The sequence below is a fragment of the Heterodontus francisci genome, chromosome 42 (genome assembly GCF_036365525.1).
Source record: "Heterodontus francisci isolate sHetFra1 chromosome 42, sHetFra1.hap1, whole genome shotgun sequence".
Taxonomy (NCBI): domain Eukaryota; kingdom Metazoa; phylum Chordata; class Chondrichthyes; order Heterodontiformes; family Heterodontidae; genus Heterodontus; species Heterodontus francisci.
This window is the reverse complement of record NC_090412.1, coordinates 21685545-21700523: the sequence shown is the minus strand read 5'-3', so window position 1 is coordinate 21700523 and position 14979 is coordinate 21685545. Positions and strand designations below refer to the sequence as shown.

General features: G+C 44.1%; 2 protein-coding genes across 4 annotated transcripts in view; one reads left to right on the top strand and one right to left on the bottom strand.

The window, feature by feature from the left end:
- hif1an (hypoxia inducible factor 1 subunit alpha inhibitor) overlaps nt 1-785 on the bottom strand; it is a 58755-nt gene extending 57970 nt beyond the window's left edge. For all 3 annotated transcript variants that reach the window (XR_010970935.1, XM_068020746.1, XM_068020747.1), the window contains exon 1: nt 516-785. Coding sequence is in view for 2 of the 3 variants with exons in the window: in XM_068020746.1 (XP_067876847.1) it covers nt 516-647 (132 nt within the window). In the remaining variant the exon portion in view is untranslated. The remainder of the gene's footprint in view (nt 1-515) is intronic.
- Nucleotides 786-998: 213 nt separating this feature from the next.
- ndufb8 (NADH:ubiquinone oxidoreductase subunit B8) lies at nt 999-13008 on the top strand. Its single transcript, XM_068020745.1, has 5 exons — nt 999-1127; nt 1950-2076; nt 3119-3218; nt 5021-5176; nt 12817-13008. The coding sequence occupies exons 1-5, from the start codon at nt 1037-1039 to the stop codon at nt 12907-12909; spliced, it is 567 nt and encodes a 188-aa protein (XP_067876846.1). The 5' UTR covers nt 999-1036; the 3' UTR covers nt 12910-13008.
- Nucleotides 13009-14979: the final 1971 nt, after the last annotated feature.

The window sequence follows — 14979 nt, the reverse complement described above, 5'->3', positions numbered from 1 at the left end:
CCTCTCCCCGGGACAGACTGTGTTTCCCTCTCCCCGGGACAGACTGTGTTTCCCTCTCCCCGGGACAGACTGTGTTTCCCTCTCCCCCGGACAGACTGTGTTTCCCTCTCCCCGGGACAGACTGTGTTTCCCTCTCCCCGGGACAGACTGTGTTTCCCTCTCCCCCGGACAGACTGTGTTTCCCTCTCCCCCGGGACAGACTGTGTTTCCCTCTCCCCGGGACAGACTGTGTTTCCCTCTCCCCGGGACAGACTGTGTTTCCCTCTCCCCGGGACAGACTGTGTTTCCCTCTCCCCGGGACAGACTGTGTTTCCCTCTCCCCGGGACAGACTGTGTTTCCCTCTCCCCGGGACAGACTGTGTTTCCCTCTCCCCGGGACAGACTGTGTTTCCCTCTCCGGGACAGACTGTGTTTCCCTCTCCCCGGGACAGACTGTGTTTCCCTCTCCGGGACAGACAGTGCTTCACAGACACTCACCTCCCAGTCCCCTCACCCTGCCCTCTGCCCATCTTTACCTCATTGTCTATTAGCGCCTCGACCCGCGGGTCGCTGTGAGACATCCTGGGGATGTCCTTGGTCGGGAAGGTGTATTTCCTCAGCTGAAGCTCGCTCCATTCCCGGCTGTCATCGCCACTCCGCTCCGCCATGGCCTGACACTTCCCAGGAGTCCGGCTCCGCTCAGAAGATCAACCGGCAGAGAAACAGCAATAGCCCAACAGTGACCCGCTCAACACTACAGACCTCACCATCCGGTAACGGTAACAGGACGCTGCGGCTCCACCGAAATGCGCAGACCCCCTGTACACTGCCCCCGTCAGGCCGGAGGACCAGACCGCCCCCTTGGCAACAGCTCCTCCCAGGGCGGAGGAACCTGAACGCACTGCGCCCTCTGGTGCTCAGGAGGAATTAGTCGCCTTGCAGGTGCCGGCGGCGCAATGACGGTGCTCACCTCCCCTTGACCGTGCGCGGGTTGATGTCCAATACGCCTGCGCAGTACTGTCTCTCCTTCTGCGCCTGCGTCATACGGGAAGGCGCGATGGCGATGAGCAGCTGCTGGCTTCGCTCCCTGAGCAGAGGCTTAAGGAAGAGCCTGCAGCCAGCGGGGAGCTTGGCCTGGGCCCGGGCTGGTGAGTACTCGTCACTTAACGAGAGGTTGTAAACGTCACTGAAGGGGGTTCGTAACGTGGGTATCAATCAAAGTGCAGTAACCTTGGAGATGGGGAGAATGGGGTTAGGGGTCAGGCCCAGGGTTTGGCATCAACCTCAGACACTGCTCTATCTATCAGGGCTGGCACTTTGGGGCAAATGGTAAAGATCAGATTTATTCTCAGAAAGAGGGAGAAATTGTAAACCAAGCTAAAATCAAACCTGTGATCTCTCATTGATAATTGCCAACCTGCCTGAGTGGTAGCATTTTTGCCTCAGTCAGAAGGTCATGGCTTTAATCCCCAGTCCAGGCATTCTTCATTCAGGAGTTAGGGAATGTTGAGGTATAATTTTTTGGATGAGATGTTTAGCTGAGTCACTGTCCAGTATGGAACCTCATCCTCTGTATTTGAGAGGATGGATTCATTTTTAATGATGTAGCCACAAGCTTCATGTATATACTTTAGTGACCATATGTGTACTGACATTGAATCAGAGTTAATTTCCACTGTTGCTGCATGTTACTTCCCACAACCCTGAACTGTGTGTTTGGAGAAAGTGCCAATGAGAAGAAAGGGCAGTAGGAAAAATTTTACTGAATATGTCACCCAGGCGAACTCCTTGAAATCTCCCAGTGGCTGGTTACAAAGCAACATGTCCTGTAGCCTGGATACAGATCTTCTGTTCTGCTCGTGCTGTGCGTCCCAGACAGAAGTGGGGGAAACATTTTTTTCTCAAAGAGAGAAAGGGTGCAAGGTTAAAATCTAGTTGATTTTGTTAATACTTTAGGTTTTGCTTCACAGCCTCCGGCCTTTCTAAGGACATGCTGCCAGGTCCGTATCCCAGAACACCAGAGGAAAGAGCAATAGCAGCAAAGAAGTACAATATGAGGGTCGAAGATTATGAGCCGTACCCTGATAATGGAATGGGGTGAGTTTATTTCTGTAAAATGGGTTTTATTCCTTTGGATAATGAAAATCAGAGGTGTACCAAAATTTCATGCATTGGAGAAGAAAATCTAATAGAAACTTATTTCAGCAAAGTTTGGTTTCTGGCTTTAATTTTTTTTTTATTCATTCATGGGATGTGGGCAAGGCCAACATTTATTGCCCAACCCCATTTGTCCTTGTGAAGATGGTCATGAGTTGCCTTCATCAATACAACTGAGTGGGTTGCTAGAACATTTTAGAGGGCACTTAAGAGTCAACCACATTTGTGTGGATCTGGAATCAGATATCAGCCAGATTGGATAAGGACAGCAGATTTCCTTCTCTGAAGGATATTAGTGAACCTGGTGTTTTTTTTTTGATGAACTGCTAAAGCAATGGTGAGAGAAGTGTGTGTGAGGGAGCGAAAGAACAAACAAAAAAATGGCAGAAGATGGAAAAAGTTATTGTAGATTGGAAGAGGTGCAAAAGGTAGTCAGTGGGAGAGAGAGATAATTTTTAAACCATATTTTCTATCAACAATGCCAGAAGATATCAACTCATCCTATTGAGGAAAAAATGAATTATGTAAAGTATTTGCAGTTCTGCTGACTTGCAGAGGGTAGGTCCCGGGTTCCCATGGAGTACAATGTTTATTGAACTGAATAACAATGGATCTGTCCATGAAATAAATAACACATTTGATTGAAATTTGATGTGAAAGCATCTTTGTTTATAGCAGAGGGGTCGGTAGAAAATATTGATGTGATAAAAAAGAGAATAGAAAATTAGCAGACTTTCCAACTGAATAATTTGTAGAGGTTAAAATGACTGAAGAAATAATTTCACTGGAAAGTTGGATGAGTTATTTATGTGCTGAACAATACATCCATACTATGGTGTGTTTTCTTTAATGTCGACCATTGTTTGTTTCTTCCCTTCTCTGTCTTTGTCTTACACTGGGTTCAGAAGAATGTTAGAACCTGAGTAACTATTGTAGCTTCAGTCTTTAGAGTAAAATTGAAAGTTTATTTTCCTCGCAACAGATTTGGTGACTACCCAAAACTGCTGGACCGGTCGCAACAAGAGCGAGACCCGTGGTACGTTTGGGACGAACCTGATCTGCGAAGAAACTGGGGTGAACCGGTAAGCTGAGAGCCTATGTAGCAATCCTGTCCAGTTGGCTCAAAGTTTATTGTTCCTGGCTAAAGTATTGAAAATGTCTGAAGGGGCGGCGCAGTGGTTAGCACCGCAGCCTCACAGCTCCAGCAACCTGGGTTCGGTTCTGGGTACTGCCTGTGCGGAGTTTGCAAGTTCTCCCTGTGACCGCGTGGGTTTCCACCGGGTGCTCCGGTTTCCTCCCACAGCCAAAGACTTGCAGGTTGAGGGGTAAATTGGCCATTGTAAATGGCCCCTAGTGTAGGTAGGTGGTAGGAGAATTCAGGGAAGGTGGTGGGAATATGGGATTAATGTAGGATTAGTATAAATGGGTGGTTGATGGTGGGCTGAAGGGCCTGTTTCAGTGCTGTATCTCTCTTGATGACTCTATGACCACTTTCCTGGCTTTAACTCATTTTCCAAAAAAAAAGTGTAAAAGCAAAAGTGTTATTTCTGTTCAACTTTATGGGTGCATCATAATTAAACCTAATCCTGATTCAGTGTGGGCACGTGCAGTTCCACATAGGGGTCATTGGACAACAAGCACGAGTATGGGAGCGTGGTTGATATTTTGTTCCTCCTAATTTGTGGCACTGAGGTCATTGGAATGTTATAATGTTGTGATTGTCCTGGTTGAGATCAGTTACGTAGGCAAGATCTGGGAATAAAGTGTGGGATCTTCCTGGTCGTATGGCTCAGTACCTGATGAGGTGTGTTTATCCACTGAGCCATTGGAAGAGCAAAAACTTCTGATTCTTTTATTTTTATTGATTAAACATTCTGAACAAGTTGTTAATGGTGAGAAGGAAAGAAAGATCTTGCATTTATAAAACACCTCAATGTCCTCAGGATGCCTGGGAGTGCTTCATGGTCAATTACATGGTAGTCACTGTTACGTAGACAAATGCGGCAGCCAATTTGTGCACAGCAAGGTTCCAAGAAGAGCACTGAGAGGAATGATCAGCTAATCTGCTCGGGTGTTGTTGGTTGAGAAATAAATGTTGGCCAGGATATCAGGAAAACTCCCCCAGTTCTTCACTGAAAAGTTACCATGGGATATTTTACATCCACTTAAACAAGCAGTCAGGATCTCTGTTTATCATCTCATCCAAAAGATGGCACCTCCAACAATGCAGCATTCCCTCGTACTTCACTGCTTTGGTAAACCTAGATGATGGGCTCAAATCCCCGGAGTGGAGCTTGAACCTACAATCTTCTGAGAGCTTTGCTATGAGAAAAGCTGCAAATAACTGAAAGAATTAAAAAAAATTTTTGTCTTGTCCGTAGTTTAAATGTTGGATGTCAGCTTGGCTCTGTTGATAGCATTTTGTCTCTCGGTCGGAAAGTGTTGCTTTTAAGTTCCACACCAAAGCTTGCGCATGTGATCTATGTCAATAGAATGGCTTACTCCTGCTCTTATGTTCCTATAGTGCAGTGCACCACTGAGGAAATGCCGCACTGTCTAGAGGTCCCATCTGCCTGTTTCGGACAGTAAAGGTGCTATCACATTATTCTAAGAAAAGCTGGAAGATTTTCCTGTTTCCTGGCCAACATACCACCTCAGTTTACACCAGTAAGGAAGCAAATTAGGTATTCAGTCATCGATTTGATGATGGCATAAAATGTCTTCAATATTTTACCCACCTAATGATTGTCATTGCAACCGACAAAGTAATTTTTTTGAGGTACTTTGAGACACTTGTATTTATATGGCACCGTATAGAATCATCCAAGTTTTAAAAATTCTGTTTTAAACCTCACTTAACATCTTTTAAAATTACTTTTTCTAGATGCACTGGGATTTCGACATGTTCATTAGGAATCGTGTGGACACCTCTCCAAGTCCTGTGGACTGGATTACTATGGTTAAACATTTGGGTGGCTTTGTAGGCTTTATGCTGTTCATGTTCTTCGTTGGGGAGTTATTTCCTTCATATCAGCCTGTGGTAAGTTTTAATTATAAGTTTAATGAATTAGAATTAGAACATTACAGCGCAGTACAGGCCCTTCGGCCCTCGATGTTGCGCTGACCTGTGAAACCATCTGACCTACACTATTCCATTTTCATCCATATGTCTATCCAATGACCACTTAAATGCCCTTATAGTTGGCGAGTCTACTACTGCTGCAGGCAGGGCGTTCCACGCCCCTACTACTCTCTGAGTAAAGAAACTACCTCTGACATCTGTCCTATATCTATCACCCCTCAACTTAAAGCTATGTCCCCTCGTGTTTGCCATCACCATCCGAGGAAAAAGACTCTCACTATCCAGCCTATCTAACCCTCTGATTATCTTATATGTCTCTATTAAGTCACCTCTCCTCCTCCTTCTCTCCAACGAAAACAACCTCAAGTCCCTCAGCCTTTCCTCGTAGCGCTATTCTGTTGCCTTCCAAAAACAACGAGGAATCGGGTAAGATGTGATAAAGCCAGCAGCAGAAATTAATTGAAGCAGGTTCTTTGGGCACCCTACAAAATTACTTAGATATTTGTACAAGTGAAAACACACTTTGGAACACTGCTCACCTGTGAGAGTTGTCAGAGACAGAGAAGCAAAATAAATCTAGAGTAAAGGAGCCCAAAAACATTAGCAACATGTATCTGTAATGACCAGGTAATCTGATACTCAAATGTTAGGAAATATGGCTGAGATTTATTTTTTTACTTGGGGTAAATAGTGATTACCAGAAAACCTAAAAGTATTGAAGTTTTAGGAGACTAACTAGAGTGGACACAGGCTGGGTGACCTGGTCACCTCTGTAACCTAAATTCAAACCTTTATGCCTAGTTAATCTCTCATTATACCCTAATTCTGCCTTATTGATGTCACTATAGTCAGTGCTCCTCTCAACTTCCTCCATTCTTTTAAAGCTGGAGATACAGCACCCTAGATTATTTTTCATTTCACTGTATCCATGTTGTGTTGAAATCAACGCAACTCACAGTCACACACAAGCAAAATACTGTGGATGCTGGAAATCTGAAATAACAGCAGAGAATACCGGAAATACTCAGCAGGCCAGGCAGCGCCTGTGGAGAGAGAAACAGAGTTAATGTTTCAGGTTGATGACCTTTCATCAGTTCTGGAAATCGTTAGCGATGTAACAGTTTTGAACTATTACAGAGGCAGCGAAAGGAAAGTATAAAAGGGAAGGTCTGATATAGGGTGGAAGGCAGGAGAGATTAAATGGCAAAAGGGATGATGGTACAAGGCAAAAGGAGATGTTAATGGGACAACTAAAGAAACAAAGATGTGCCTGGAGGAGGTGTGAATGGCAATAGTAGAATCATTACAAAAGCAGTTGCCTGAAAAAATTAGAACTATATTGTTGAAATCAATGTTGCATTCAGAAGGTTATAAAGTGCTTAATTGAAAGATGAGTTGTTCCTCAAGTTTCCATTGATCTTCATTTGAACATGAAGCGGGCCAAGGATAGAGTGGGACTGGGGTGGAGACCAAAAATGACAGGCGAACAGAATTTCAGGGCCATGCAGACTGTACTGAGGTGTTCTGCAAACTGATTGCCCAATCTGTGTTTGGTCTCCTCAAGTGACTAGAGTGCACTAAAATGAAAGAAGTACAAGTAAATCGCTGTTTTCTCCTGGAAGGAGTATTTGGGGAAGGTATGGGATAAAAGGGCTTGTGTTGCATCTCTTGTGCTTGCACAGTAAGGTGCCGTCTGAAGGGGAGGGGGTGTTGAGGGTGATTCAAGAGTGAACCAGGGTGTCGCAGAGGGAACAATCTCTTCGGAATGCTGAAAGTGGAGGGGAGGGTCTTTGGTGTTGGCGGTGGGGATGATCTGTTGAATGTGGAGGCTGAGGACAAAGGGAACCCTATCGTAGTTCTGGGGAAGGAAGAGAAGGAGTAACGGCAGAAATGCAGGAAATGGGATGGTATGGTCAAAAGCCCTGTCAACCGTGAAGGAGGTTGAGGAAAATGGAAGACATGTTGGAAGCCCTGACATGGAAATTGGCATTGTCAGAGCAGATGAGATGGAGAAACTTGGAGAATGGAATAGAGCCCTTACAGAAAGTTGGGTGGGAGGAAGGATAATCAAGATAGCTGTGGGTTGAATGGGCTTAAAGGAGATATTATTTGACAGCCTATCCCCAGAAATGGAGATAGTGAAGTTGAGGAAAGGAAGGAAAGAGTCAGAGATGGGCCATGTGAAGGTGAAGGAAGGGTGGAAGTTGGAAGCAAAGTTGATGAACTTTTCCACTTTGGGGCAAGAGCAGGAAACTGCACCGATACAGTCATCAATGTACTTGAGAGAAAATGGTGAGGAAGGGGACCTGAGTTGGAGAGGAACAAAGAATGTTCCACATATCCCACAAAAAGACCGGCATAGCTAGGACCCATACAGGTTCCTATAGCAACACCTTTTATTTGGAGCAAGTGAGTGGGGTCAAAGGAGTTGTTCAGTGATAACAAATTCAACCAGGCAGAGAAGGATGATGGTGGATGGGAACTGTTTGGACCTCTATTCAAGGAAGAAGTGGAGGGCGCTCGGGCCGTCCTAGTGGGGATGGAGGTGCAGAGGGATTCGATGTCCTTGGTGAGAAGATGGTTAGGACCAGCAAACTGGAAACTGTTTAAAAAGTGTTGGAGGGTGTCAGAAGATTTGCGTATGAAGATAGGAAGAGACTGGACTAGGGGAGAAAAAACAATGTTCAGATAGTAACTAGCTATGGGCAAGAAGAGGCTGAAATGATGGCTCCACCAGGGTAGTCCTGTTTGTGAATCTTGGGATGGAGGTAGAACTGGGTCATGCGGGGTTGGGTGACTGAGGTTGGAGGCCGTGGAAGGAAGATTTCCAGAGGACATGAGGTCAGTGACGTTATGGAAAATGATACCTTGATGTTCAGTAGCGGGATCATGTTCATGGGGGAGGTGGGAGGAGTTTCTCGGTTTGCCAAACAATAACAGTGCCACTCTTGTCAGCAAATGTAACGACAGTGTTGGGGTTGGACCTGAGAGTGAGTGCTGCAAGTTCACTGGGAGTTAGTTAGAGTGAGTGAGCACAGTAGAAAAATTGAAGTGGCCGATGTCATGCGGGCAGTTCCCAATGAAAAGATCTAGAGAGAGTAGAAGTTCAGAGGGAGGGGTCCGGGTCAAAAAGTGGGTGTAGAGACAAAGGCAACGGAAGGAGAGCTTATCGTTTTGCCGAGTTTGAAATTCATTCAGGTGGGGGCATAAGGGAATGAAGCTGAGGACTGCTGTGGAATGATCATTTGAGATCAGAGAGGGAAAAGTTAAATGGGATCATAAAATCATGGCAAAGGGTGTGATTGGTATGAGGGTGGAGTCAGAGGAAAGTGAAGGGGAAGAAGGATCTGGAGGGGCTTTCGTATCCAAGCATTGTTGAAGCTTGCAACCCTTAACACCTGAGAAGGAAAAAAAAAGTTTTTTCTTGCAGTGCCTCACCGTCTCTTGCTATCATCCATTCTTTTCCAGGACCTTCAATCCCTTAACTCTTTCAATGGTTGCTTTTCTTAACAACCTTCAGGCTTTTGAAACCCAAACTTGATGTTATCTACTACTACATCTTGACTTACCTTGTTTACTACTCTCAAACCTTGGCGGCATCCTTTACCATTGGTTCCAACTCTTCAGCGGTTTCTCAAAACTAAGACATTCTTCTTAGGAATTCTCATCCTCCGATAGCTCCACAATAGTTTTATTGAGTACTCATTTTACACGCACGTGCATGCACACACACAGATGGCCATGAATGCACATGTGAACCATACTATTTAAAATGACTTACAAGACCAACAGGCAGCAATAATCAAAACAGAAGCAAAAAAGGAAAGCCAATTTCAGTGCTATATCTCTAAACTAAAACTAATTAATATATGTAATCATTTCTAAGTAAGTTGCACACTATTGAGAGAATAGAAGGAATTTGAAGAGTATTATTGAAATCTGGCAGATTTGCATCGGGGTATCTGCCTGCGCAGTGAGACCCACGTTTCACACACTTATTGTCCCACCCTCCCTGATCCCAAAATTAAAGGTCCTTTTACTTTCTTTCCCCTTTGCCTCAAAATTCATGCAGCGGTATGATTTTCATGGGAAACTTTATATGTTAGCATGGACAATGTGCATCAAAATGCCCCTGCACTGTTTAGCCCTGGAGTCCTCAAGGATATATCTTTGTCCACTTGTCTTCCTCAGCTACATGCCGCCTCTTGGTGACGTAATATAAAGACAAGGCGTCACATTCTACATGTACACTGAGGACGTCCAGCTCTACATCTCCACCAACTGTCTCTATCTCAAATAAAAGCAAAATACTGCGGATGCTGGAAATCTGAAATAAAAACAAGAAATGCTGGAACCACTCAGCAGGTCTGGCAGCATCTGTGAAAGGGAAGCAGAGTTAACGTTTCGGGTCAGTGACCCTTCTTCGGAACTGGAACACTTCCGAAGAAGGGTCACTGACCCGAAACGTTAACTCTGCTTCTCTTTTCACAGATGCTGCCAGACCTGCTGAGTGGTTCCAGCATTTCTTGTTTTTGTCTCTATCTCTCCACTGCTTCTTTGTTGTCTGACATCCAGTCCTGGACGAGCCGCAATTTCTTCCAATTAAACATTGGGAAGACCAAAACCATTGTCTTCAAAGCCCTCACAAACTCTGTAGCCTTACTATCAACTCCATTCCCATTCCTGGCCACTGTCTTGGTTCAACAAGACTTCGCAACTGTGGCATCATATTGAACCCCGGCCTGAGCTTCTGTCCCTGTTTCCTCTAACAAAGACTGCATACTTCCACCTCCATGACATCTACCTCCTCCCTGCCTTAGCCCACCTACTGCTGAAACCCTCCTCCATGCCTTTTGTCATTTCCAGACTCGACCATTCCAATTCTGTCCTGGCTGACCTCCCATTCTCTGCTGTCCATACTTTTCCATTTATCCAGCTCTGTGGCCTATCTTGCATCAAGCCCCACTCACTAATCACTCCCGTTCTTGGTGACCTACATTGGTTCCAACTCGCATGTTTTTTTTAATATTCTTTCACGGGATGTGGGCATCGCTAGCTAAGCCAACATTTATTGCCCATCGCTAACTGCCCTTGAGAAGGTGGTGATGAGTTGCCTTCGTGAACCTTTGCAGTCCATGTGGTGCAGGTACACCCACAGTGCTGTTAGGGAGGGAGTTCCAGGATTTTGACACAGTGACAGTGAAGGAACGACGATATAGTTCGAAGTCAGGATGGTGTGTGGCTTTGAGAGGAACTTGCAGGTGATGGTGTTCCCATGCATCTGCTGCTCATGTCCTTCTAGGTGGTAGAGGTTGTGGGTTTGGAAGGTACTGTCGAAGGAGCCTTGGTGAGTTGCTGCAGTGCATCTTATATAGTACACACTGCTGCCACTGTGCATTAGTAGCGGAGGGTGTGAATGTTGAAGGTGGTGGATGGGGTGCCAAACAAGCAGGCTGCGTTGTCTTGGATGTTGTCAAGCTTCTTGAGCATTGTTGGAGCGGCACTCAACCAGGCAAGTGGAGAGACTTCCATCACACTCCTGATTTGTGCCTTGGTGGACAGACTTTGAGGAGTCAGCATGTGAGTTAATCGCCGCAGAATTCCCAGTCACTGACCTGCTGTTGTAGCCACAGTACTTATATGGCTGGTCCATTTCAATTCCTGGTAAATGTTAACCTCCAGGATGTTGATAACGGGGGATTCAGTGAAGGTAATGCCATTGAATGTCAAGGGAAGATGGTTAGATTCTCTCTTGTTGGAGATCATTGCCTGGCACGAATGCAGCTTGCCACTTATCAGCCCAGGCTGTCGGATTTAAAATTCTCATCCTCATGTTTAAATCACTGCATGGCTTTGTTTCTCCCTATTCTTGTAACCTCCTCCAGTCCTACAAATCTGCCAGAGCTCTGCACTCCTCCAAAGCTAGAGTTTTTCATAATCCCCACTCCCAATCCCACCATTGATGGCCTTACCATCAGCTGCTGAAGCCATATGCTCTGGAATTACTTCCCCAAACATCTGCACAACCCGCACCTCCTTTCAGATGCTCCATTAAATTCCACATCTTTGACTCAGCCCTCCTTTGGCTTGGCACCATTCTTTGCCATGCTTCAGTGAAGTGCCTTTGGATATTTCTACATTAAAGGGGCTATCTAAGTGCAAATTGTTGTGCAGGAGCATTCCCTTATTTATATATCCTGCCACAGTTGGAATAATATCTGCATACTTGAAATTCACTCGGGCATTAAAAAGCTCTTTGATTAGAAATGGCATTTGATTTGATTAGAACTGTAGAACTTAGCTTTCTTGATTGATTGTCAAATCATTCATGTAAGATATTAGGAATTTAATGAAAGAATAAGTGTGTGAATGGTGCCCACTGTTATTAATATGTAAATCGGCCAGTGACTCGTAGGAGGAAGAGGTCGCCATGAATTGTAAATCACAACAAATTGCTGGACGGTTTGCGCTGCTCTGCTGTTAGCATCTCGTCCTTAACATCCTTGTGAGATTCATGAAGTTGCTGTATTTGCATATTAATTTCCCATTAAACCCACCATACAGTTCAGTCTGGTAATTAATAGTGCAAATATCCTTTTAACAATGTGGTAATTGTTAATTACTGCTAATCAATCTCAATGGTCCAGAAAGTTACAATTAAAAGTGTGGGGTCTCATTCCTTCAGGCAGCGAACATTTTGAGATTTTAAAAATGTCAAATTTAAAATTGTTTTTCTTTTCCTTCCTGTCTTTTTTTTATCTCTCTCAATTCAATCTTTCTTTCCCCCTCTTTATTTCTCTTTCTCTACCAGATTTGACATCAAATATACTCTCTAATTCACCCACTTCTCATTCCTTCCTCTGTTTATTGCTCAGTCCTTAAATCTTATCTTATTGGTTAAGGAGCCCTGTTCCTCTTGTTGTATTATCAGCTTGCACCTCCAGCAACGTATTGGACAAAAAATATTTGAGCTCAAGCTTGCAGAAAAAAATCTAATTAACTGGTGCCCTGCTCCAGAAAATTCCAGCCCCTCATAATGTAATATTTAGCTGAAAGCCTTTGTACATTCATTCATTGGAGCTATAGGACTAGGATGTCAAAGGTTCAATTTCTGGTCTATGCTAAGTCAGCTGATCTCAAGTCAGTGCAGGAATACGGGCACTACAGTTGGCTTTATTGGTCATGGGAGTAAGGAAGAAGATTGGAACATGGTGACTGAATCGCTGCAGCCTACATGGTAAGTAGGCATTAACATATTTTAATGTGGGTCTCGTCGCAGAGCGGCGGGGCGGCCACCATGAGGCCTTGCCGCCGCCACCGAGATTGGTACGGGGCCTACCGCCGTTGGGGTCCGTGGCGGGCCTCTGCCGTACTGATCTTCATTGCCTCCTCGCCACCGTTCCCGGCAGCGGAGGGGATTTAAAACCCAGCCCCACCTCTTCCAGTTGAATAATCTGCTAACACTCACTGTTGAGGCTCATGCATAAATTGTTGAGAATCAGGAGAGGAGCCATTGGATAGGAGAGAAAAATTCAAAGGTGGTGGGAGAGTGGGGTAAGTTGTCTTGACTGATATTTCAGCTTTAATTCTCTTTGCAGGCTCCTAAACAGTATCCCTACAATAACCTGTACCTGGAGAATGGAGGAGCACCTGACAACGAGCTTCCCGAAGTGAACAATTATAAAATATGACTGCAGCTTTCTGTGGCTGATTGTCGGGTGCAAATCATTTTGGAAATGGCCTCTTATTCTGTACAGTGAACAATATAATAAATAACAATATTAATAAAATGACTGCCATCATATTTATGGAAAATAAAAATCTACCAAGTCTTTGGAGGATTACCCCAACAGCTATAGTAGAAGAAAGTGATAGACAATACTAAAGAATCAAACCTGCTACCTAAGGTTTTGTACCACTCTTCCTTTGTGGAGTTCAAGCTAGCAACCAAAATAGATTTTGTTTTAATAGCAGATGGTTGCATTCAATGTTTGAGTCATAACCTCTATTAGCCACGTTAGTCTGGAAGTGTTGCTATGGACACATTGTGTCGCCATATTCCCCATGTATCTCACCACCTTTTCTAATTAATTACCATGTCAAACAGTTTTTCTTGCTTTCTCAGAGGCAGCATACCATTGTCCTCAGCTGCAGCTTGCAACTGGATCTCAAGATTTTAGTTGCAGTGAAAAATTATTTGTGAATATAGTTTGGCTACATCGCTTTGAATATTTCCATTTCCAAGGGTAAGAAGCTGTTTCAGCTATTGGGAACCAACAAATTCAACTTGGATTTATATAGCACCTTTAATGTAGTAAAATGTCCTAAGTCACTTCACAGGAACGATATCAAACAAAATTTGACCACTAGATAACAAACTAACCAATCAAATTGCTCACTCTTTTTCAAGCAGCTTTGAGTGGTAATCTTAGTTCTTCACCTAGATCATTAAATGTCCGAAAGTAGTTTGAGCTTAAATACATTTTAAGAAATCTGGGAAAATAGCGCGAAATTACTGGACTGTCATTTGTTTCTTTTTAGTAATATGATATTTCAACCCATCAGGAGACTTGAAGGAATGCCTAGAAATTGTATTAATTCTATTTTCACAGTTGGTCAACTGGAAGCTCTGGAATTCTCTCCCTAAATCTCTCCACCACACTTGCTGGTCATAAGCCCCAATATCTCATGTGGCTCAGTGTCAAATTTTGTTTGATAAAACTCCTGTGAAGTGCCTTGGGCTGTTTTACTGTGCTAAAGGCGCAATATAACATACAAATTAGGCGCAGGAGTAGGCAACTCGGCCCCTTGGGTCTGTTCCGCCATTCAATAAGTTCATGGCTGACCTGATTATTCCACATTCCCACCTACCCCCAATAACCTTTCACCCCCTTGCTTATCAAGAATCTATCTACCTCTGCCTTAAAAATATTCACAGACTCTGTTTCCACCACCCTTTGAGGAAGAGAATTCCAAAGACTCATGACCTTCTGAGAGAAAAAAAATTCTCCTCATCTCTGACTTAAATGGGTGACCCTTTATTTTTAAACAGTGACCCCTGGTTCTCGATTCTCCCACAAGGGGAAACATCCTTTCCACATCCATCCTGTCAAGACCCCTTAGGATCTTGTATGTTTCAATCAAGTCGCCTCTTAGTCTTCTAAATTCCAGCGATACAAACCTAGCCTGTCCAATCTTTCCTCATAAGATAGTCCGCCCTTTCCAGGAATTAGTCTAGTAAACCTTCTCTGAACTGCTTCCAGTGCATTTACATCCTTCCTTAAAGAAGGAGACCAATACTGTACACAGTACTCCAGATGTGGTCTTGTATAGTTGAAGCATAACCTCCTTTTGTATTCAATTCCCCTCGCAATCAACGATGACATTCCATTCGCTTTTCTAATTATGTGCTGTATCTGCATACTAACCTTTTGCAATTCATGCACTAGGACACCCAGATCCCTCTGCATCTCAGAGCTCTGCAATCTCTCACCATTTAGATAATATGCTTTTTTTATTCTTCCTGCCTAAATGGACAATTTCACATTTTTCCACAGTATACTCCATCTGCCAGGTCTTTGCCCACTTACTTAACCTATCTATATCCCTTTGTAGCCTCTTTATGTCCTCTTCACAACTTACTTTCTTACCTATCTTTGTGTCATCCGCAAATTTAGCAACCATACCTTCGGTCCCTTCATCTAAGTCATTTATATAAATTGTAAAAAGTTGAGGTCCCAGCACAGATCCCTATGGCATAC